This window comes from Anser cygnoides, chromosome 23 (genome assembly GCF_040182565.1).
Source record: "Anser cygnoides isolate HZ-2024a breed goose chromosome 23, Taihu_goose_T2T_genome, whole genome shotgun sequence".
NCBI lineage: Eukaryota > Metazoa > Chordata > Aves > Anseriformes > Anatidae > Anser > Anser cygnoides.
In genome coordinates, this window is record NC_089895.1 from 8,091,536 (window position 1) to 8,111,718 (window position 20,183).

At 55.5% G+C, this 20,183-nt stretch overlaps 3 protein-coding genes across 4 annotated transcripts; 2 read left to right on the top strand and 1 right to left on the bottom strand.

Moving 5' to 3' along the window:
- Window positions 1–749: 749 nt before the first annotated feature.
- Window positions 750–7,940, bottom strand: NOL9 (nucleolar protein 9). Its single transcript, XM_066982149.1, has 12 exons — window positions 7,711–7,940; window positions 7,404–7,629; window positions 7,089–7,216; window positions 6,706–6,844; window positions 6,049–6,145; window positions 5,207–5,304; window positions 4,264–4,425; window positions 3,793–4,081; window positions 2,799–2,910; window positions 2,275–2,452; window positions 1,396–1,529; window positions 750–1,075 (listed from the first exon to the last, which is right to left on the bottom strand). Exons 1-12 carry the CDS (start codon window positions 7,912–7,914, stop codon window positions 947–949), a joined length of 1,896 nt encoding a protein of 631 aa, XP_066838250.1. The 5' UTR covers window positions 7,915–7,940; the 3' UTR covers window positions 750–946.
- A 77-nt stretch (window positions 7,941–8,017) lies between these two features.
- TAS1R1 (taste 1 receptor member 1) lies at window positions 8,018–13,220 on the top strand. Its single transcript, XM_066982343.1, has 6 exons — window positions 8,018–8,183; window positions 8,401–8,707; window positions 9,140–9,928; window positions 10,506–10,718; window positions 11,102–11,222; window positions 12,292–13,220. The coding sequence occupies exons 1-6, from the start codon at window positions 8,029–8,031 to the stop codon at window positions 13,218–13,220; spliced, it is 2,514 nt and encodes an 837-aa protein (XP_066838444.1). The 5' UTR covers window positions 8,018–8,028.
- A 151-nt stretch (window positions 13,221–13,371) lies between these two features.
- On the top strand, window positions 13,372–19,739 carry ZBTB48 (zinc finger and BTB domain containing 48). 2 transcript variants are annotated; one of them, XM_066982052.1, is made up of 9 exons: window positions 13,372–14,184; window positions 15,153–15,264; window positions 15,744–15,836; window positions 16,313–16,399; window positions 16,924–17,041; window positions 17,669–17,805; window positions 18,161–18,404; window positions 18,588–18,676; window positions 19,020–19,739. In XM_066982052.1, the coding sequence occupies exons 1-9, from the start codon at window positions 13,433–13,435 to the stop codon at window positions 19,314–19,316; spliced, it is 1,929 nt and encodes a 642-aa protein (XP_066838153.1). In that variant the 5' UTR covers window positions 13,372–13,432; the 3' UTR covers window positions 19,317–19,739. The 2 variants fall into 2 exon arrangements, with proteins under 2 accessions (XP_066838153.1, XP_066838154.1); XM_066982053.1 differs by having other exon boundaries at window positions 13,375–14,184; window positions 16,887–17,041; window positions 18,240–18,404.
- Window positions 19,740–20,183: the final 444 nt, after the last annotated feature.

Consider the following 20,183-nt stretch of genomic DNA (forward strand, 5'->3'; position numbering starts at 1 on the left):
ATGAGACTGAGTGCATTGGTGTACAATGCAGTACATGGGTAACACATTCCTCACCCCTTCCAGGCCAGTTTATCTTCTACTCATTCCCCAATGCCTTTAGAAAGAGACGAATGATACAGTCACATCAGAAGCAGAGCTCTCCTCAGATTTATACCCAAAGCATTTAATCTGTCACAACAGGGTGCACAGCCAGAGCAAACTAAAGCTGAAAAAAGCACTATCACTGGCCCCAGAGGATGCCAGGTAGCACATCTGCTCCTCCAGCTTTCTGAGGGGCATGCACCTTCCTTATGTACCGGGTGGTTTCAACAGGATGGCTGATTACACCTGCCCTTTTCCCCAGAGCTGGGTTAACACAACACGTATTGCCCGGGACCTGAGCGAACTTGGACAGCCCATCCCTCCTTCCCACCAGCATCAGCACTTCCTACTGCACCGCCACCCCACCTGCAGCCCAGGTGAGGAGGCATGATGCTCACCAACACTTCAGGAGATAACTGGTATGAGAACACTGCAAGCTCTTAAAGTTGTGAGTAAAACTAACTTACAGTTACTGTGGAGGTATACGTGCACCCACCTGCTGTAGTGCGTCAATTCTCTGAAATCTAGAGTTACCTTAAGGCTAGACTTCAGTCAGGAGAATCACTTCATGCCACAAGCTACTACTTTAAGTAAGGAAGAGCTTCTGGTAACCACCCACAGCCATGTCCAAGTCAGGGCAGGCTTTGGAAAAATTCAAACCAAACCACCATTTTTAACGTATTTATTACAAAACACCAAAATACATACTGAAAATATAAAGCATTATTAAAAATTGACATGTTTTAGTATCTACACATTGGAAACTTGTTCCGGGTCTCTTGGAGCTGTGGTAGCCAGTGCTTCTGGAACTACACTTGCCTCTTGCCACGTAAGACAAATCCTGCAGTTAGAGGTCCTAAAGGCTTCAAGTGTAATCACACTGGTAAGTATACTCCCTCTTCTTGAAACGCTTCTTCTTTTTCAGCTTCCCAGAGCCCAGAATGTTGTAGTTATATTCAGATGTGACATAAGGGATCTCTCCCTCAATTCCTTCCTGGAAAAAACAAAAATAGGAACAACTTTATGGACCTGTATCTTCAACTGAATTGAAAGCACCTTCCTTTAAACAGACTAACAAGAGTTTAATGGGGGAAAAGGAGAAAGCTATCACTGAACCTATACTCTGATATCTGAAAAACAACAAGAACATTATCTCAGTTGGTTTTATGCATTAAGGGCAGTTTCCTACAGATATGACCATCTGCTAATGCCCAGACAGCTCTGGACACACGTAAGCCCCTAAGTAAGAAAATGGAAAATCTGCCAGCAAGCCTAACCCTTTTTTCCCCCACCCTCTTTCCAAGCAACTCTTACCTGGCTCACAAGAACGCAGTTTGGAATAGCGATATTTCCAAGTAACAGACAATTCACTAGTCTCAGGTTCTCAGGAGGCACCGGTGTTAAGACATGATAAAGTTTCTTCTCCATCTCAACCCCTCGGACAATTCCTAAGGAGTACGAGAAAGTTCAGTCCTAACTCCACCAAATCACTTCAGACTCTATAACTGAATATGGCTGAAGCTCTTGGGATAAGTAGCTTTTCAAGAACCAAGAAAGGGATTTAAGACATCTTGAGAAAAATAACCCTGCACTTGTGTATCCCACTTTTCCAACATCTCCGCATACATAAGAGCGCCTAACATCTCAAAATGCCTATCCTTGTTCCTTGTTATGTTCCTACAGAAACTCAAGGTAGCTCCTCGAAATTGGAACTGAGTCTTCACAGCAAACATCAGTACTTAGAGAAATCTTTGCATGTTTCAGGCCACAAACGCTACAGTTGCAGCTCTGTTTAGAGAAAGGAATACATTCCCCCCCACCAGCTGTGAAATAACAAGTCCCACAGACAGCTAAAGAATTCTGTATAAGCCCTTTGGAATCTTCTATTGAAAACATGAATCCAAAAAGCGAGTAATTTGTCAAGCTGTGAAAGACCACGTAAGAGAAGCCAGCTACAGAAGATGCTGCTCAGTGACATTCTCCTTAACTGCTACCACAAGTTACAGAGAAGTGAAGGACTTGAAGCACAGCTTGTAATAGAAGACAAAACATGTTTTTGATTGTTCTTAAATCAAATCCTACTTTTCCACTTGTTTTTGATGGAATTATCTACTCTACTCTTTCCATCCTGCAATATACCTGTCAAAACATGACACGTGAGAACATAGCTTAAGGTTTCCCAGGCTCACTTACCAAAGCCAAGGCAATCACAGACCGGTGTCTGTGTCAGCAAGACTGGCCCATCCGTTTGGCATCTGATTTCGTCTGGTATCCTGCAGAGCCCGACCCAGCTGGCATTCACTGCATACATGATATTGGTAGGAGCAACATCAGTATGAATAACCCTGAGTGCAACAGCATTAAAAGGTACCTAAGGGGAAAGAAAAAGAACTGTTTCATTAGCTCAACGTAAGTTTGGTTTGAGTTCAGAGAGAGTTCTAAGTACACAAAACCTGAGCCACCTCTCTACAGACAGACATTATCTCAAAATACAGTTTTGACAGTTAACAACTGAACACACAGAAAACGTGCCACACCGACATCTCAACAAAAACCTCATGTTTAAACACACTGATCAGCTTTTTACCTTACAGAAAATTTTCCCTTCTCCGGAAAAAAAAAAAAAGAAACACTCGAAGTACAAGCAGAACTAAATTAAGTTGCTAAGAATTAGACTCCCTGCAACATCTTCAGGTCTTTCAAAAATCCTCATTTACCTGGTATGGCACAAAACTATGCAGCGGAAGCACTGATCCTATGTCTGGAGGCTGCAGCTGACCAAGGTAACCTAGTATTGACATGTCACGTAAGATGCTGCTATGTACTCGCCTAGAAAGATAACCACAACAAATCAAGAAAAGACAGCACACACACAAAGCAATTCAGCCAGATAACCCCCAGACATCCCTGAGTACACCATGCAGAATTAGCTACTATTTCATACAAGTTAAGTTTTTAGAACTTGAATCTTTGAAGAAAATTTAGAGCCCTATTTTTGTTACCTCCAAGGAATCACAGGATTTTAGGGCATTTTGAAGAGGCACGAGTAACCAAATGTATCTTAAAAAAAAAAACAAACAAACAACAAAACCCACAAAAACAAACAGAAGTCTTATTAGAGAACATTTTCCTTCTCCAACCTTGATATTCATACAGCTGTGAGACACAATAGTACACTTGCTTTCTTAAATAGCTCTTCAGGGAAAGTTGACTCAACAGAAAGCATTTAAAATGGGCAACAAAAGAGTCAAGGTCCAGGAAATCATGCCTTTCAAAAAGGCAAGCAAATTGACTTGAAATGTCAGAGAAATTAACATGACCATCTAGGTCTGTTAGAAATAGGAAAGGAACTTCCCAATTCGGGGGGGAAGAGACAGTATTCTGTAAGCATAAAGTATGCCCAGTGTAAAAGTCTAAATAACTTATAGCAGACACTGGAAGCAGCGTATGGAGGAACAACCCAACCCCCCCCCCCCCCGAAAAAAAAAAAAACAAACAGAAGAAACTGAAAAAAAACCCTCAACCACCTCCCACCAAAACACAACAACAACACAACAGGCAAACTTATCAAGAGACAATAAACCTTATAGCATCTGAACAATGTAACGGGGGCACTGAAGGCCTATGCAAGAGTTCTGTCATTAATTTACTGTCAGGACTAAGCATACTTTTATTAAGCAAATTAGCCACCACACAGCACTTACTACTTACGCTTCACCTGCAACCCCAGCTCGAGGGAATTCCGGATGGATATAGAGCAGTTTATAGTCAGGAACTGATGTATCTTCATCCCCTTCAGAGGACTTCCAGCTCTCTGCTGCACTCAGATTCATCTGCTTGCTCTTGGCTTGCTGTTTGCCTTTGGTATACAGGCCAGGAGCGAGATGAACGTACTCCGGGGTGAGTGGAGCCATGGCTTTCCAGTCGTACACATCCATCTGAACAACATGAGTGGGCGATAACAGCCGAATCATATCGGTCAGAAGCAGCAAACCCTCACCTTTAGGAAGCAGAGAAAACTTGATTATTGCCACCATGTAGAGAAGTCTCAGTGCTGTTACGGAAGACTGACAATAGCTCAAGCGCAGTAAACTGTTGTTTTCTTATTCTAGACTCTCGAGGAAGCGTAGAAGTATACTGCTTAGGTTCACCATCTCTTCAGAATAGATTCATCATGTTTACCTTTTACCCAGCCCATAGTGTTGATGACTAAAGGCACTTCCTTCTTGTAGGAGTTGAACACATACTTCACAACATCGATGTATCTTTCTGTGTCCTGCTCACAACTAGTCTGTCCGTAATACACCATCTTATGTGGAGTTTGCTGATGAGTGAATGGTGGACCTGAAAATAAGAACAAGCCTCTAATACTTCCAGTAATTCAAATGCAAACCCCCATTCCTATTAAGTACCTACAAGCAATCCCTTTTGAAATACACTGTCTTCTTCTAGCATTTTAACAGTCATTCTTGCATAGTCTGCACCTACAGAGGAACTTGTTTTGCAAGGCTCCATGCAATTTTTTTTTTTTTTTAAGTATTATTTATTTGTTCATGAGTTCTAAAAATTCACAATCTCCTATGACAAGCTATCCAAAAAGCAAACCACTCTGATAATATCTTTTGTAGACATGGACCCAAATTCACAAAACCACAAATACTAACAGCTTCTCTGGCTACAGGGTTTTTTTGTTCACTTGTTTTTTTTCCCCCCTCCAGTGAGAACAGCCCCTTATCTATACGGATCTACTTGACATTTCTCAAACTAATTATACCTGCAGACACTAATAACTAAGACAAGTTTTCCCAAAGCGACCCTACAAATCCGAAAGGTTGAAAATCCACTTTGACATGTCACAACCTGTTCCACTGCCTTATAAACACAGATCTTCCCTTTAAAATACAGGGGAAGAAAAACAAGAAGGGAGAATGGCTCCATGTTATTTATCAAGATTTTCACATGGAGCTTACACAACCCTAGCAAGAAAACTTTTATAGGCTTTTATTCTTTACACGCACCTTCAGTAGATGTGGCAACTTCCCCTAAAGTACAGCCCCTACTCAAGAAGCACCTTCTGGGAATTAAAGATGTTTCTGGCAACTGTTGAAAACAGCAAAGCACGTACCAAGAAACGGCTCTGTTACGTGGCTTAAGGACACGCATCCAGGCGGCGTAAATTCTGTTTGACCTATGTCACATTCCATATATTCAACAGAGGGAAGGCTGCAGTGAAAGAAGCCCATATATTAGCATCCACTAGAAGAAAAAGGACATGACTTTGAATACATCAGAAGCGCAATCCGATTTTGTTCCAGGTCATCAAAGTTAAACTAAACAGTCAAACCACCACTTGCTTATGCCCCTCCCTCACTTGAGCAAATGCTAAGCAAGAACTTAAAGGGCTCAGCTACACCACACTTTATATCATATGCTTCTATGACAATAGCTTCACACCTATCCAGTCTTAAGAGCAACTAAGACAATAAATCAGAAATGGTACTAATCGGTGTACCACCTCTCGCATATGAACTGGGCACTCTGAGATCAGCTATTTGAGATTTATGAACTCTGTAATCCTTATTTTAAGCATGCAACGGCCAAGATAATAAGCTTCTACACCTTGTTCTGCCAAGAATCTTGAGACAATAACAAGTCATAACCTTCTGTGTATTTTTAAATGTTATAAATCTCAATTCATTACTAAACCCTGTTTGGTGTCCAAATAGTTCATATAGTCCAAGTTGCTGTTAGTAGTATTTCAATAGAAATATTTCAGTATGCAGCTTTTCTGCAAGATTACAGAAAAGACAAGAAAACAGAAAACTAGGCTTTTTTTGTGTGTGTGTTTTCAAAAGAAAATATACAGTTTCCAGTGAAAACAACATTTTTGAGTATCTTGGCAGGTAGTTTTCTTCTCTTAAATCACATGCAGTACTTAAAGAGCCACAGAACATGAAAAAAACTCACTGATTCAGTAACAGATTAATCAGGTATCTGTTAAATGTTGACTTCCCAATGCTTTTTGGACCACACACCATAATGATAGGTACACCTTCATCTTCCGCTGGGGGAAAAGAAAAGCATACTCTGAAAGAAGCTGACAGTGAGTTATTCTGATGTGCCCTATTTACATAAATTTGTGAAAGAAAACAACTTGCCAAACCTACAGAATCTGTGGTCTGACTATGATGTATTTTAGTAAAAAAAAAAAAAAATCCTTTAAAGAGCATGTTAAGTTTATCAATATAAAGGGAAGAGGATCCTAGAAGGAGGAGAAAGCTCTAATACTACAACCCAGTTGGTATTAATTCCAATTGCTCATGATATTTTTAACGTTGTTAGATAAAGAAGTAGATGTTTTTCTACCCACTAGAAAGAGCAAAACCAAAGAGTTTTGACATCAAGTTGAGAAATATCTTTATACCACTGAAGTGGTTATCTGGCAGTACAGACATAAACCCGATCAAGGTGGTTTATAAACTCAAGTTACACACTATTTCGAGAAGAATATGACCTTTAATCAGTTCCTTCTAAAATGCACTCTTCCCTATAATTATAACTTATGAAAAACTCTGAGTTTTCTTTTTTCGAGCATTAGAACTCTGCCAAGTGCATGCTACTCACCACAGCATGCTTGTATTAGCTCCTCCAGGGCTAGGAACATGCTCTCGGACACCAGCAGTCCATTATCAGGGCTACATTTCACGATACCAACGGATGCCAGAACTGCATCCTCCGTCGTGAAGCTAGACTCTTCCTTTTTCTATTGGAGAGCAGGAAAAAAGGTTGGGAAGACACGTGTAAAGCCATACAGGTGCATACTCTGTGCTGCTGGGCACTGACAGGACTGCTGCAGGCACGCTAAGCGGGGCGGCCCCGCGCGTGCTGGCTCCTCTCGCTCCGCACGACGCCCGTTTTGGCGAAGGAGCAGCAAAGGCAGCGTAACCCAGCCCCGCCGCGACGGGCGCCCGGGAGGAGCAGGCAGCGCGGTGCCCTCCGGGACTCACCTGGGCCTCGAAGAGCCGTGAGAGCGGCGGGAGGCTGAGCAGGAACCGCGTCACCGGCGTGTCCAGGTGCTCCAGCAGCACCACGGCGCACTCGGGCGAGAACCGCGCCATCACCTTCACCCGCGCCTCTGCGAGGGAAGAGCGGGGCCCTCAGCCAACGCGAAATGGCGGCCGGGCCCCGCACGCCTCGCGAAATGGCGGCATCCCCGCACCGCGCCGCACGCGAAATGGCGGCCGCCCCGTCCCGCACCGCGCCGCCCCGCACGCGAAATGGCGGCCGCCCGGAGCGGCCCGCGGGCCCCCAGCCCCACTCACGGCGGCGGACGCGGTGCGCTCGCATGGCGGCGCGGGCGGCGGCGCGGAGCTGGCGGGGGTCGGCGGCGGGCGGGCGGGCGGCGGGCAGCGCCTCCAGGGCGAGGGCGCAGTGGGTGGGCGGCGAGAAGACCGGCAGCCCCGGCTGGTGCGAGCCGATGGCGAAGCCCAGGACGCGGACGGCGCCGTACAGGCAGCTCAGGCGGCACTTCCCGGTGAAGGTCAGCGCCTGCGGGAAGACGGCGTGAGACGGCGGCCCCGGCCCCGGCCCCGGCCCCGTCCCGTCCCGGCCCGGCCGGGCGCTGCCCACCTGCTGCGGCGCCAGGAGCAGCACGGCGGCGCCCTCCGCCGCCTCCACAGCCACCAGGCCCGCGTCGGCCGGCGGCACCATGCCGGCGCGCACGAAGGAGGCGGCGAACTCGCGCCAGGCCGCCTCGGAGCGGCCCCCGCGGGCGGCGCAGCGGGCCGGGGCCCGGCGGGGGCGGCGGGCCGGGGGGCCGCGCCGAGCGGGCATGGCCGCCGCAGCGCTCCGCCGCCTCCCGCCCCTCTCGCGAGAGCCGCGCCCCGCCCCGCCCGCCCCGCGCCCTTAAGAGGCGCCGCCCGGGCCCGGCGCCGCCCCCGCCCCGCCATGCGCCCGCCCGCGCTGCTCTGCCTCGGAGCCTGCCTCGGCGCCGCCGCCGCCTTCTTCAGCCGCGACGGCGACTACCGCCTGGCCGGGCTCTTCCAGCTCCACGGGCTCGCGCCGCGGGCCGCCGCCCGCCCGCTCGTGGACGACTGCGACGAGTGAGTGCCCGGGGGGGGGGGGGCCCGAGCGCAGGCGGCGGCGAACGGGGCTCGGAGCCCCGCGGTGAGCCCCGCCGCGCTCCGGTGGCAGCCCGCCGCGCGGCTCCGTCCCCTCCCGCTGCTCTGCGCCCCGGCCGCTCGCAGGGCACAGGCACGGTGACACGAGGCGGCTCGCCTCCGGTACGCGGGGCACAAGAATACGTTTGTGTTTGCACAGTGCTGCTGCCTTCAAGAGCCACGGCTACCAACTCTCCCAGACCATGCGGTTCGCCCTGGAGGAGATAAACAACTCCAGCTCCCTCCTCCCCAACGTCACCTTGGGCTACGAGATCTACGACACCTGCTCCGAGTCTGCCAACATATACGCGACGCTGCGCGCCCTCGTCCAGAAGGGGCGACACGACATTGAGGTGCTCCACGCCTTCCAGCACTACGAGCCCACGGCCGTGGCTGTCATCGGGCCTGACAGCACCCAGCTGGCCCTCACCACGGCCGCTATCCTGGGCGTCTTCCTTGTGCCAGAGGTGAGCTTTGCTCCCTCGCAGCAGCAGCAAGTGCTGCGGGGGGTTGTCTGTAGGAGCCAAAGGAAAGAGCTCCAGAGTGCTGATGGTGTGAGGGAGAAGTGGGCTTGGGGCTGAGGAGCAGATGGGCAGAGGAACAACCTCAGCTGCCAGTGCAGTCCCTCTGCCCCCACAGGACCTGGCTGCAGCTTTGGTCCAGCAGCATTGGCTGGGCACGAAGAGCTGACAGGCAGGAACCGTGCCCAGCTCCCTGGCTTTCAGGGGCTTCTCTTGTGGCAGTGCATGGCAGAACGTTTTCCGGGTCTGCTGCCTCCCCAGCTCTAACTCCCTTCAAAAGACCTGCTGCTCGTGGAGATTCCCCCTACCACGGCAGCAGATCCTCCTTGTGTGTCACTGCCTGGGGAGGGCAACCCCTTCTCCTGGCTTCCTTTGCAGATCAGTTATGAAGCCTCCTTGGAGACACTGAGCCTGAAGCGGTTCTACCCCTCGTTCTTGCGCACCATCCCCAGCGATGGGCAGCAAGTGAAAGCCATTGCACTGCTGCTGCAAAGCTTCAAGTGGACTTGGGTTGCTCTGCTGGGCAGCGACAATGCCTATGGCAGGGATGGGCTAAATGCCCTCTATGAGCTGCTGGTCGCAAGTGACGTGTGTGTTGCCTACCGAGGCATCATCCCCACGAACAAGGACGCCAGCAGCCCAGAGCTCCACAGGCTGGTCGGAATCCTCATGGACATCAGGGTCAATGTCACTGTTGTCTTCTCCAACATAAACGGCGCCCACCCTTTCTTTGAGGTGGTGGTGCAGAAGAACATCACAGGCATGGTGTGGGTGGCCTCTGAAGACTGGGCTTTGGCCCAAAACATCTGGCAAGTGCCTGGCATCCAAAATATCGGCTCTGTGATTGGGATGTCAGTTGAGCAGGCAGAGTCTACAATGCTGGAACGCCTTGAATCTTGGAAATACGCAGAGGAACGCGCTGCGTCTGAAAGTGCTGGCAGCACGGGGGCAGGTGGGGAAAACAGAAGTAGCAGCAGCGAGAGTACCTGGCTGAACTGCACCCAGCAGTGCCCAGGATGCCACCTGCTCGCCGCTGCCCCCAACATATACGACGCTCAGGCCTCTAACAACGTGTACTCAGCTGTGTACGCAGTGGCCCACGGTCTCCACGACCTGCTGGGCTGTGCCTCGGGGGTGTGCAGCAAAGACAGAGTCTATCCCTGGCAGGTAAGAGCAAGGTGAAGAAGGATCTTCTTCGCCCTGCAGTGTCGATTTTCCCCCTGTGCTCAGGGGTTTTCCATCAGCCTGGGAGGCTCATCTCCAAGCAGAAGACAGCAGGGCTGTTCTGGCAGCTAAGGCACTATGACAGCACTCGGGACTCTTGAGTCCCCTGCACTGCTCATGGCTTTAAGTCTCTTGGTCTCTGGCCACATGGGACAGGCACAGATCCTCTTGCAAAGGCTCTCCCTTAACTGATGTCTCTAGCCGTGTGAGACTGCTTTCAGCCTTCCCTGTCTCTGGCCACTACACAGTTGCTGCCTTGTGGGCTTCAGCTGCTTGTGACAGGCAAAGCAGCCTGAATGCAGACCTGCACTTTAGATCATTCCTGTTTCTCAGCCACTAGCCCCTTTAAGAAACCTGGAAGAGACTTTCTGCTGCGGGAGGCATGCTGGTTGTTGGGGGATATTTGAGAGGAGGCAGAGCAGAGCAGGTGACCTCCAGTACATCCCTCTCTGCTGACAAGACTCTCCTCAGTGGGAATCTTGTCATCGGGATCAACTCTGCTCTTACTCTTGTTTTACAGCTCCTACAAAAAATCAAGCAGGTAAACTTCAGCCTGCACAACAGCCAGATCTGTTTTGATGCCAATGGGAACATTAATAAAGGTTACGACATCATCATGTGGAATTGGAGAGGCCTGAGCTGGGCTTTTGATGTGGTCGGAACTTTCACTGTGAACCCTGACAGGCTGCTCCTTAACCGCAGCAAAATCCTGTGGCATACAAAAGATCACCAGGTACTGTTCTGCATCCACATCTTGTTTATTGTGTACTGGCAAGCTAATTACATCCCAACACTAGTTCCTGGGTATTTTCCCATTACAGGACAAATACAAGGGCAGATGGAGGCAGTATGCGGGGAGGGTACAGGGGGCGATTCGCGTTCTTAGTAATGCCTTTCATCCTTCCAGAAAATAAGCAGGGTGTGTGCTAAAAGGGTCCCAACTCCTACTTTTACCTTCAAACAACCTAATTTTCCCACTATCTCTGGAAGAAGGACAACAGCAAGCTGCCCGGTGGCTGCCCATCCTGGGCTGCTGTCTGTCCTCTTGCCTGCCCCGTTCACACTGCCCAGCAGGCCCTGCCTCCACCTGCCTGATCGCCGCTGTGCTCCCCGCAGGCTCCCATCTCCATGTGCTCCCAGCCCTGTGCCGCTGGGGAGAAGAGGCTGCAGCAGAACCGCCACAGGTGCTGCTTCAGCTGCGTGGCCTGTCCAGCAGGGACCTTCCTGAACAGAACGGGTCAGTAAACTCTGGGCAGCTTCTGCCTCCCCTTCCTGCTCAGCTCCTCTACCCGCACCCTTCCTCCTCATCTCATCAGCTCCTTGCTGCTGTCTTACCCTTCTCCTGCCCCCAGCCCCAGCAGCTACCTCTTTTTTCTCATGCTCTTTACCCCCTCTTTTCTATCAATCTTTTTTCCTCCATGTGGCCAGTAAAAACCTCTGAGCTCACCTAAATGTGGTCAGACTGACTTCCCTGTTTGCTTACTTGTGGGTATGCAAAGCCTACACCCTGCTCTCAGCCCCATGCTTTCCGGGGGATGCTGCCAACAGGTTGTCCAGCACAGTCAAATAAATAACTAGTGGGGACAGTGCCAGCAGAGCCCCTTCCTTTGCAGGAAGGGAACAAGGGACACCTGGCTTGACAGCTGTTTCCTGCACCGCATCCTCCAGGAGGGAAATTGAGCCCGGTGTTGCCTTTGTGCCCTGGATTGCACTCACCATTGTGGTCACCAGCAGCTCCCACGTCCTCAGGGCGTATGAAAATGTCCCCTTCCTGGGACCGGCAGCAGGGATGCCCTGCCTCATTAGCCACCACGATAAACCCCCTTGCCAGCACGTGCTCCTGGTCCCTGGGCAGCCTTAGTCCGCATTTGCAGTGAGGGTGACAGAAATGGCCGGCTCTAACTAACAGTGGGAGCAGGGAACCCCTAAAGATCCCAATCTGCATTCCTCGTCCTGTGGCCGGGCCTGCAGGAGAGCTGCTGCAGACCCTTCCCTGCCTTGGCAGGTCACTGCTGTGTGCACAAGCCCCTTCCCGTCCTGCAGCCCGTGCTCCCCTAGGCCTTGTCCCACCTGGCAGCGGACTTTTGGGAAGTTCTCTGGGGGAGCTTTTGGGAAAAGGGCCCTCGCTGCTCCTGCAGGCTCAGAAGCACCTGAGGGGAAGGAGCGGGACCAGAGGGGAGGGCAGCTCCCCTAGCAGGCGGCCGGGGGTGCGGGGCACCGTGGGGTCAGGGTGCTCCCCCAGGGCAGGTCACTTACCGGGGCGCGCGGCGCGGCTCAGCCACCGTCCGGGCGCGTGTCTCCTGCAGACCTTTACGCCTGCCAGGCCTGCGGGGCGGACGAGTGGTCCCCGGCGAGGAGCGAGGCTTGCTTCAACCGCACCGTGGAGTTCCTGTCCTGGGCCGAGCCGCTCTCCTGGGCGCTGCTGGCCCCCGTCGCGCTGCTCCTGCTGCTCCTGGCCGCGCTGGCCGCGCTCTTCGCCCGGCACGCCTCCACGCCGGTGGTCAGGGCGGCGGGCGGGCGGCTCTGCTTCCTCATGCTGGGCTCCCTGGCCTGCGCCTGCGGCAGCCTCTTCTGCTACTTCGGGGCGCCCACGCGGCCCTGCTGCCTGCTGCGCCTGCCGCTCTTCGCCGTCAGCTTCGCCGTCTTCCTCGCGAGCCTGGCCACGCGCTGCCTGCAGCTCGTCGCCATCTTCAAGCTGCGCGGCCGCTGCCCGCCGCTCCGCCGGGCCTGCCTGCGGCGCGGGGCCCCGGCGCTCTTCGTCGCGGCCGCCGCGGCGGCGCAGGCGGCGCTGTGCCTGGCGGCGGCCCTCACCGCCCCCCCGGGGCCGCGCGGGAGCCGCGACGTGGCGGCGGAGCGCCTGGTGCTCGAGTGCGGCGGCGGCGGCGCGGCGAGCGCCGCGGCCGCGGCCTTCAACGTGGCGCTGAGCGGCGGCTGCTTCGCGCTGAGCTACGCGGGCAAGGACCTGCCCGCCGGCTACAGCGAGGCGCGCTGCCTGACCTGCGGCCTGCTGCTGCACCTCGCCTGCGCCGCCGCCGCGCTCTGCGCGCAGGGCGCCTTCCGCGGCCGCTCGGCGTCGGTGGCGGCCGTGCTGGGCGCGCTGGGCACGCTGGCGCCGCCGGTGGCCGGGTACTTCGTGCCGCGCGCCCTCGCGCTGCTGCTGCGCCCGCGCCTCAACACGGCCGCGCACTTCCGCGGCGCCATCGGCAGCTACGCGCGGCGCCGCGCCGCCCGCTGACCGCCCCGCCCGCGTCACGTCCGCCCCGCCCCGCCCCGCCCCGCCCGCGTCACGTCCGCCCCGCCCCGCCCGCCCCGCCCCGCCCCGCCCGCGTCACGTCCGCCCCGCCCCGCCCGCCCCGCCCCGCCCCGCCCGCGTCACGTCCGCCCCGCCCCGCCCCGCCCCGCCCCGGCCCGCCCCGCCGGCGCGCGGGCTCCGGCAGCGGCGCGGCCATGGCGGGCGCGGCGGCGGCGCACAGCGTGCGGGTGCTGCGCGAGCTGAACCGGCAGCGCGCCGCGGGGCAGTTCTGCGACGCCACGCTGGGCGTGGGCGGCCGCCAGTTCCGCGCGCACTGGCCGGTGCTCGCCAGCTGCTCGCGCTTCTTCCGCGGCGTGGGCGGCGGCGGCGGCTGCGGCGCGGGGCCGGTGCCGCTGCCCGAGGGCCTGGCCGACACCTTCCAGCTGCTGCTCGACTTCTTCTACACCGGCCGCCTGGCGCTCACGGCGCACAACCGCGCGCGCCTGCTGGCGGCCGCCGAGCAGCTGGGCGTGCCCGACGCCGTGGCGCTGTGCCGGGCCTTCCGCCCCGCCGCCGACCGGCACCGGCCCCGCCGCGCCCCCGGCGCCGCCCCGCGACGAGCGGACGGCGCGGCCGCGGCGCCCCCCGAGCCCGGCGGCGAGGCGGTGCGTGAGGGGACCGCGGGGAGCGGGGCGGCCGCGGGGGGCGCCGTGACCGCCGGTGTTGCCCCGCAGGCCTCCCCCCCCCCCCCGGCGGCGGCGGGCGGCGGGCAGGGGCACGGCGGCGGCGAGGCGCTCCCCGGCAGGAGGGCCCCGCGCGGCAAGAAGAAGCCCCCCGCGGGGGCGGCCGAGGCGGGGGTGGCCGAGGCGGGGCTGGCGGGGAGCAGGAAGGGCACCGCGGCGCCGGCCGAGTGCCCCACGTGCCACAAAACGTTCCTCAGCAAATACTACCTGAAGGTGCACAACAGGTGAACGCTCCGCCATGGCTCCGCTTCTCCTTCCTTCCGTGCGCGCGGGGCTCGGGGGCGGCTCACAGGGGGCCTCGGGGGGCGCCGGCACTGCCCGGCCCCGCGGGCGCTTCCCCGGGGTGCGGTGGGGTGAACTCGCTGCGGGACGGGGCGCCCCGGCTGCCCCCGGGCTGACACGCGAGGTCCCGTGAGGTCCCTGCCCCATGGGGAGCTGCGTGTCCCCCGGCCCTGCCGGGACCCCGGGCTGCGCGTGTCCTCCAAACACGGGTGGGATTCGCACGCGTCCGAAACGCTGCGGTTAAAACCCCCGCGGCTGCCCCAGGCTTCTGCTGCCAAGGGCCTGATCCTGCGCAGCTCAGACAGCACGGGGCGAAGGTGCTCAGGAGCCCTTCCAGGGGACCCGATGGCTGCGGGTGGATGATGGTGAAGGCGCAGAGGAGCTGCCAACTCCTGCGGCTTCAGGCAAGAGTCCGTACATTGAGCTGTCAACTTCTGGGCTTCCAAAATTAGCACGTGTTTGGGGGAACCGACACGGGCTGTGGGGGCTGCACCTGCAACAAGCAGGGTGCTGGTCAGAGCGTGCTCTGGCGTGCCGGTGCTTTTGGGTGCCGCAGGATCAGCAAAACGGGTAACAGGAGGCTTTCCGAGGGTGCTCTCCAGCCCCTGGAGACGGCTGTGTGAGTGCTGGCACTGCGGGAGGCTGTAAGAGCTTTGTTGTTCAGCGCTCCCCGCGCACAAGCAGCTGCTTCAGACACCGAAACAGAGGCAGCTGGTGAGGCCTGCAGCTGTGGGGCAGCGGTGGCAACAAGCGATCTCTTGCCAGTCTCCTTGTTGAGCACAAATGCCGGCGCCCACAGACCCGCAAGCGCAGCTCGATCTTGTGCAGCCTCTTCCTAACCCAGGCCAGGGGAGCGGAGCTCTGCTGTCGGACCGGCAGTAACGGAGGCTCTTTGTTTGTGTGTCCCCAGGAAACACACTGGAGAGAAGCCCTTTGAGTGTTCCAAGTGTGGTAAATGTTATTTCAGAAAAGAAAATCTCCTAGAGCACGAAGCCAGAAACTGCATGAACCGATCCGAGCAGGTATGCCCCTGAAGCTGCGCCGGTCTCTTAGAGGGCGGGAGGTGGCTGCCGCTGGAGCAGGCGCTGCTTTGCAGAAGCAGAATTTGAGCCTGTCCAGCTGCGGTCCAAATCACTCTCAGCTGCTGAACAAAACCTGATCCTCTTGCTACTGTGCAGCACATGTGCTGCACGTGGGTTCCCCAGAGCATCAGGAAAGTCCACTCTGGGTGAGGATGGCAGCAGCTTCTGTTCGTGGTACGCCGCTTCACCATAACCTGGTATTTTAGTGGCTTTTGCATTTTTTTCAAGCATATGAGAATACTCTTTGCACTGGAGAAAGTCTGTGTTCCCGGAGGGCAGGTTAAGCACAAAACCGAGGCACAGTGCCGCAATGGCAACCGTGGGTCTGACTCGCTGGGCTGGCTGCTGGCTTTGTGTCTGACTCAGCCTCATTCCTTCCTGGCCTGTGCAGAAGCTGATGCTTTCCCTGTCCCTTGCAGGTTTTCACGTGCTCAGTCTGCCAAGAGGTATTCAAGAGGCGGATGGAGCTGCGGCTGCACATGGTGTCGCACACCGGGGAGATGCCCTATAAGGTCAGCAGCGCCTGCCTCTGGCATTCCTTTGAATAGCTGCTGCAGCCTGGCGCTGGAGGGAGCCGGAGCAGGCATGCCTTTCTATTCTGGGCAGCCTGGCCCTGCCGGCAGGTGCTGCACTGGGGGTTGTGTCGCTGCCTCACGGCAGTGACTTTGCTGTGTATGCGGGCCATGGCCTGTGGCTCTGCATGGGGATGGCTTTTCTCCCCAGCGCCTGCCTTTCCCCTCGTCCCTGACCTGATCACCGGGTCCCTTCCCTGTCAGCTGTCAGTCGTCTCGAGCAGCAGCAGGGGCGTTCCCATCTCTGAGCTGGTACAGGCTCTCGGGACGCGCTGGAGCCAGGCAGCTTCTCCTGTGGCCCTGCTCCTTAGGTTTCTGCAGCCTTACCCGCAGATTTGTGTTCTGCACCAGAACCCATCCCGCCGCAGTCACCGCTCAGGAGGTGGCTGGAAGCTAACTCTGCTCTTGTCTCGCAGTGCTCCTCCTGTGCGCAGCAGTTCATGCAGAAGAAGGACCTGCAGAGCCACATGATAAAGTTGCATGGCGCCCCAAAGCCCCACGCGGTAAGGGGAGCAAGCTGGCACAAGGTGGAGCGAGTGGAGGCGGTGCTTCTTAATGCGTTCCTGCAGTAGGAGTACTGTAGAGATTGTGAGGGGATCACCCTGCAGTTAGGCCCAGGTTAGAGAACGGTGCCCATTGTCCTCTCTGGCTCTGCTAAGTGAGGCAGGGAGTTACAAAGTGGAAATGTTTGTGGTTTTTTTTTTTTTTTTTGTGGGGGGGGGGGTGGGTAAAGGAGCAACCCTCGTGGCTTTCTTGGCTGATAGACCCAAGTACTGACCAGTGTTTCACTTCCGGCAGGCTGTCTCGTCCCATTAGGCATCTCAGAGCTGGGGTTGCTGCAACAGCTGCAGGGAGGGCCCCAACACACAGTGGGATGTGTCGTGCACGGCACGCTTGGTGCCGTGAGGGGAGCGGGTCTGTTCTGGATGCAGAGCTGTGAGCTGCGTGTGGGCAAGCTGCCTAACCCTGAGCTCTCCTGTGGACTTGCAGTGTTCGACTTGCTCCAAGTGCTTTCTGTCTCGGACAGAGCTACGTTTGCACGAGGCGTTCAAGCACCGGGGAGAGAAGCTGTTTGTCTGCGAGGAGTGCGGACACAGAGCCTCAAGTCGCAACGGCTTGCAGATGCACATCAAGGCCAAGCACAGGTATGACACGACCCGTTCCTTCCTGTGTGCCACCACTGAACTCCTGCCCCCGAGGCCCCAGCTGGGTGGGTGCTGGGGAGCCTCCCGCAGCATCTGCAAGGTGCGTTAGTGGTGCTTGCCACCCTCCTCCAGCTTTCCTGGAGGCGGTGTGCTGCAGGTCCTGCCAGAAATTTGGTAAGGGGCCAACCTTCAGTCCTGCTTTCTTCTAAAAGAAAAGTCCGTACTGTCTGCACTTCCTCCAAGTGTGTGACTGTAGTAATTAATACAGGGGATGACCGAAGCTCATCAGCTGTCCTGCTGCCTGGCTCGTTCCTGTCCTCAGAAGGATGAGCATGCATCAGCAGCTGCTCTCCACACTTGCCCTTGGTGGTGTTCCCTGGGCTGGTTATGATGCCTGAGGAGCGGGAGGCACCAGCTCTGCGCTTCAAGAGCCTGTGCTTGCAGGAGAGAATTTGTGGGCCTCCAAAATAGTTTAGTTTGAGATGGGCTGAAGTGGGATTCAATTACAGTGCTTTGAGAGTTGCGACAGCTAGCTTCAGGGACTGAAGTCAAAGGCAGAGATAAAGGTGACCGTTCTCCAGCTGGGGCCTGCCTCGGAGGGCTCAGCTGTGTGTCCCCTGCCCGCAGGAACGAGCGCCCCTACGTTTGTGAGTTCTGCCATCACGCCTTCACGCAGAAAGCCAACCTCAACATGCACCTGCGCACGCACACCGGCGAGAAGCCCTTCCAGTGCCACCTCTGCGGCAAGACCTTCAGGACACAAGGTACCCCCTGGGCGCACAGCACTGCGTCCCTGCGGCCCCAGTCCTACCTCACAGCAGCCGCCTTGGGGTTTGCAGTGCTGAGCACCACGCTCCTGCAGGTATCTGGGACTTCTGGAAGCAGCTGTGCTGAGAAACCTCTGCTTCCCCTCCAGAACAGAGCATGCTCTTGTGCGTGTGGGATAATGCTTCAGGAAGGAGTATTGCCTGTATTTTTCTTACTCCCACAGCACAAAAAGGGGAAGACAGTGGTGAATTTTCCACAGTAATGGTTAGCTTAGACTAGCAAACTGCTGCTTATGCCCCTTTTAAGCATTCATAACTAGCCTGGCACAGAGCATACGTGGTCTCACCACAGCGTAGCCTGCGCCTGTGCCTGGATGGGGACACCCAGTGGACTGCTGACCTCCAGCTCTCTCTTCCCCTGCTCACGGCAGCAAGCCTGGACAAGCACAACCGGACCCACACAGGGGAGCGCCCCTTTAGCTGTGAGTTCTGCGACCAGAGGTTCACGGAGAAGGGGCCCCTCCTGAGGCACATCGCCAGCCGGCACCAGGAGGGGAGGCCCCACTTCTGCCAGATCTGTGGGAAAACGTTCAAAGGTACCTCGTGCTTAGAGGTGTGCTTTGGCACGTCTGTCACGGGCTGCGCTCTTTCCGCGTCTCGAGATGGCACTGCCGTGTGGCGCTGCTGCAGCAGTGCTTCACACCGCATGCCTGCAGCTGCTCTGCTGGCACGTGCCGCTGGCAGGGCCGCCCTGAACTGCTGCTTCCTTCTCTTCCCAGCGGTTGAGCAGCTGCGTGTCCACGTCCGCAGGCACAAGGGAGTGAGGAAGTTCGAGTGCACCGAGTGCGGCTACAAGTTCACGCGGCAGGTGGGACGTCCTGGTTGTAGGGACATCTGTGACACGCTGCGTGCCTGATCGGGGCACGCACGTCAGGGGTTGCTCCTCTGCAGTGACACAAGCAGATTCCCACTTTGTAAGAAGGCTTTTTTGGGAAGCGTGCGCCCCACCTGAGGGAGAGCTGTGTGCTCTTGGGGCTTTGGGCAGTGCTGGCAGCACAGGAGGGTGCGGTGGTTGAGCAAGGCCCCTCGCAGACCTGGCGGGCCCGTGGGGCGGGAGAGTTTTGCTGTGCCCCTTTCCCCCCCCCCCAAGAGAAGCACAGCGCCCTGTGGGTGAGCTGGCCCTCACCAGGTCGGTCCTTTCTGTTTCGCAGGCTCACTTGAGGCGCCACATGGAGATTCACGACCGCGTGGAGAACTACAACCCCCGGCAGCGAAAGCTGCGAAACCTGATCATCGAGGACGAGAAGGCGGTGGTGGTGGCCCTGCAGCCGCCCCAGGAGCTGGAGGTGGGCTCAGCCGAGGTCATTGTGGAGTCCCTGTCCCACGGCTCCCTGCCTGAGGAGATCCCTGTGCAGAGACTCTGTTCAAACGAGAACTTCTCTACGGCGGATGTGATAGAGCAGTCGCTAATAATAACAACAGCAATTCCTGATGACTGTGAAACATAGCGCGACTGCACGCATCCTTCCTACCAAACACAGTAAAGTGTTAGGCTGGAGTGACTCTGCTACACTTGTTCTTTTCAGCCTCCAGGGCTTCAAGTCGTACATCCAGCCCCTCTCCCTCCTCCTGTTTAAAGATCCTACCCCCAGGTTGCAGGGAAAGTTTCTAATGAAGTGATAATTCGGTATCAAATTAAGAAGTATGAAGCTACTCGGAACGACTACTTAAATGTACATAGATGGTATGAGATGGGATGTGATTGACAACTCCGTACGTGTAATACTGTGAATTGCTTTTTAATGAGCTCTCATTCGTGACCAGAAGGGATAGCTGGCTCACCTCCCATTTCTACAGTGCTAGCTCTTACCTTGCTCCATTAGTTCTACGTTTGAGTCTGAATGCTCATGATTAAAGTTTACCTTCCCGAAGAGTGTGTGACTGCCCCTTTCCTTAAATGTGTGCTGAAAGGACTGTGTCCTCAATTAAATTTGTGCCTTATTTCTACTTGGTTCTGTCAAGCTTCTGCTACTTATTACTGTTTCTTTACTACACTAAAGGCATGGTGTGATCTTGGATCTTCGCACCATTGAGCTAATTTAGCTGTTACTCAGCTTGAAACAGTAGGATTAGCTCAGGGAAGTGGGTGATTCTCTAAGCTCCTGTTTTTAGATGTGGGGATTTATACTTGTAAGTAATAATTTTCTGAAATAACACAATCCAGAGTTGCTGTCACATTGAAAGCCATTTCCCAAGTATTCCTGCGGGGTGGCAGTGGAATATTATACTTGAAACTGAGCACACGTAAAGATTCACGTCCCACCCAGCCACCCTCAGTCCCCTTTCCCTTTTCTACTCACCAAGCAGGCAGCTCT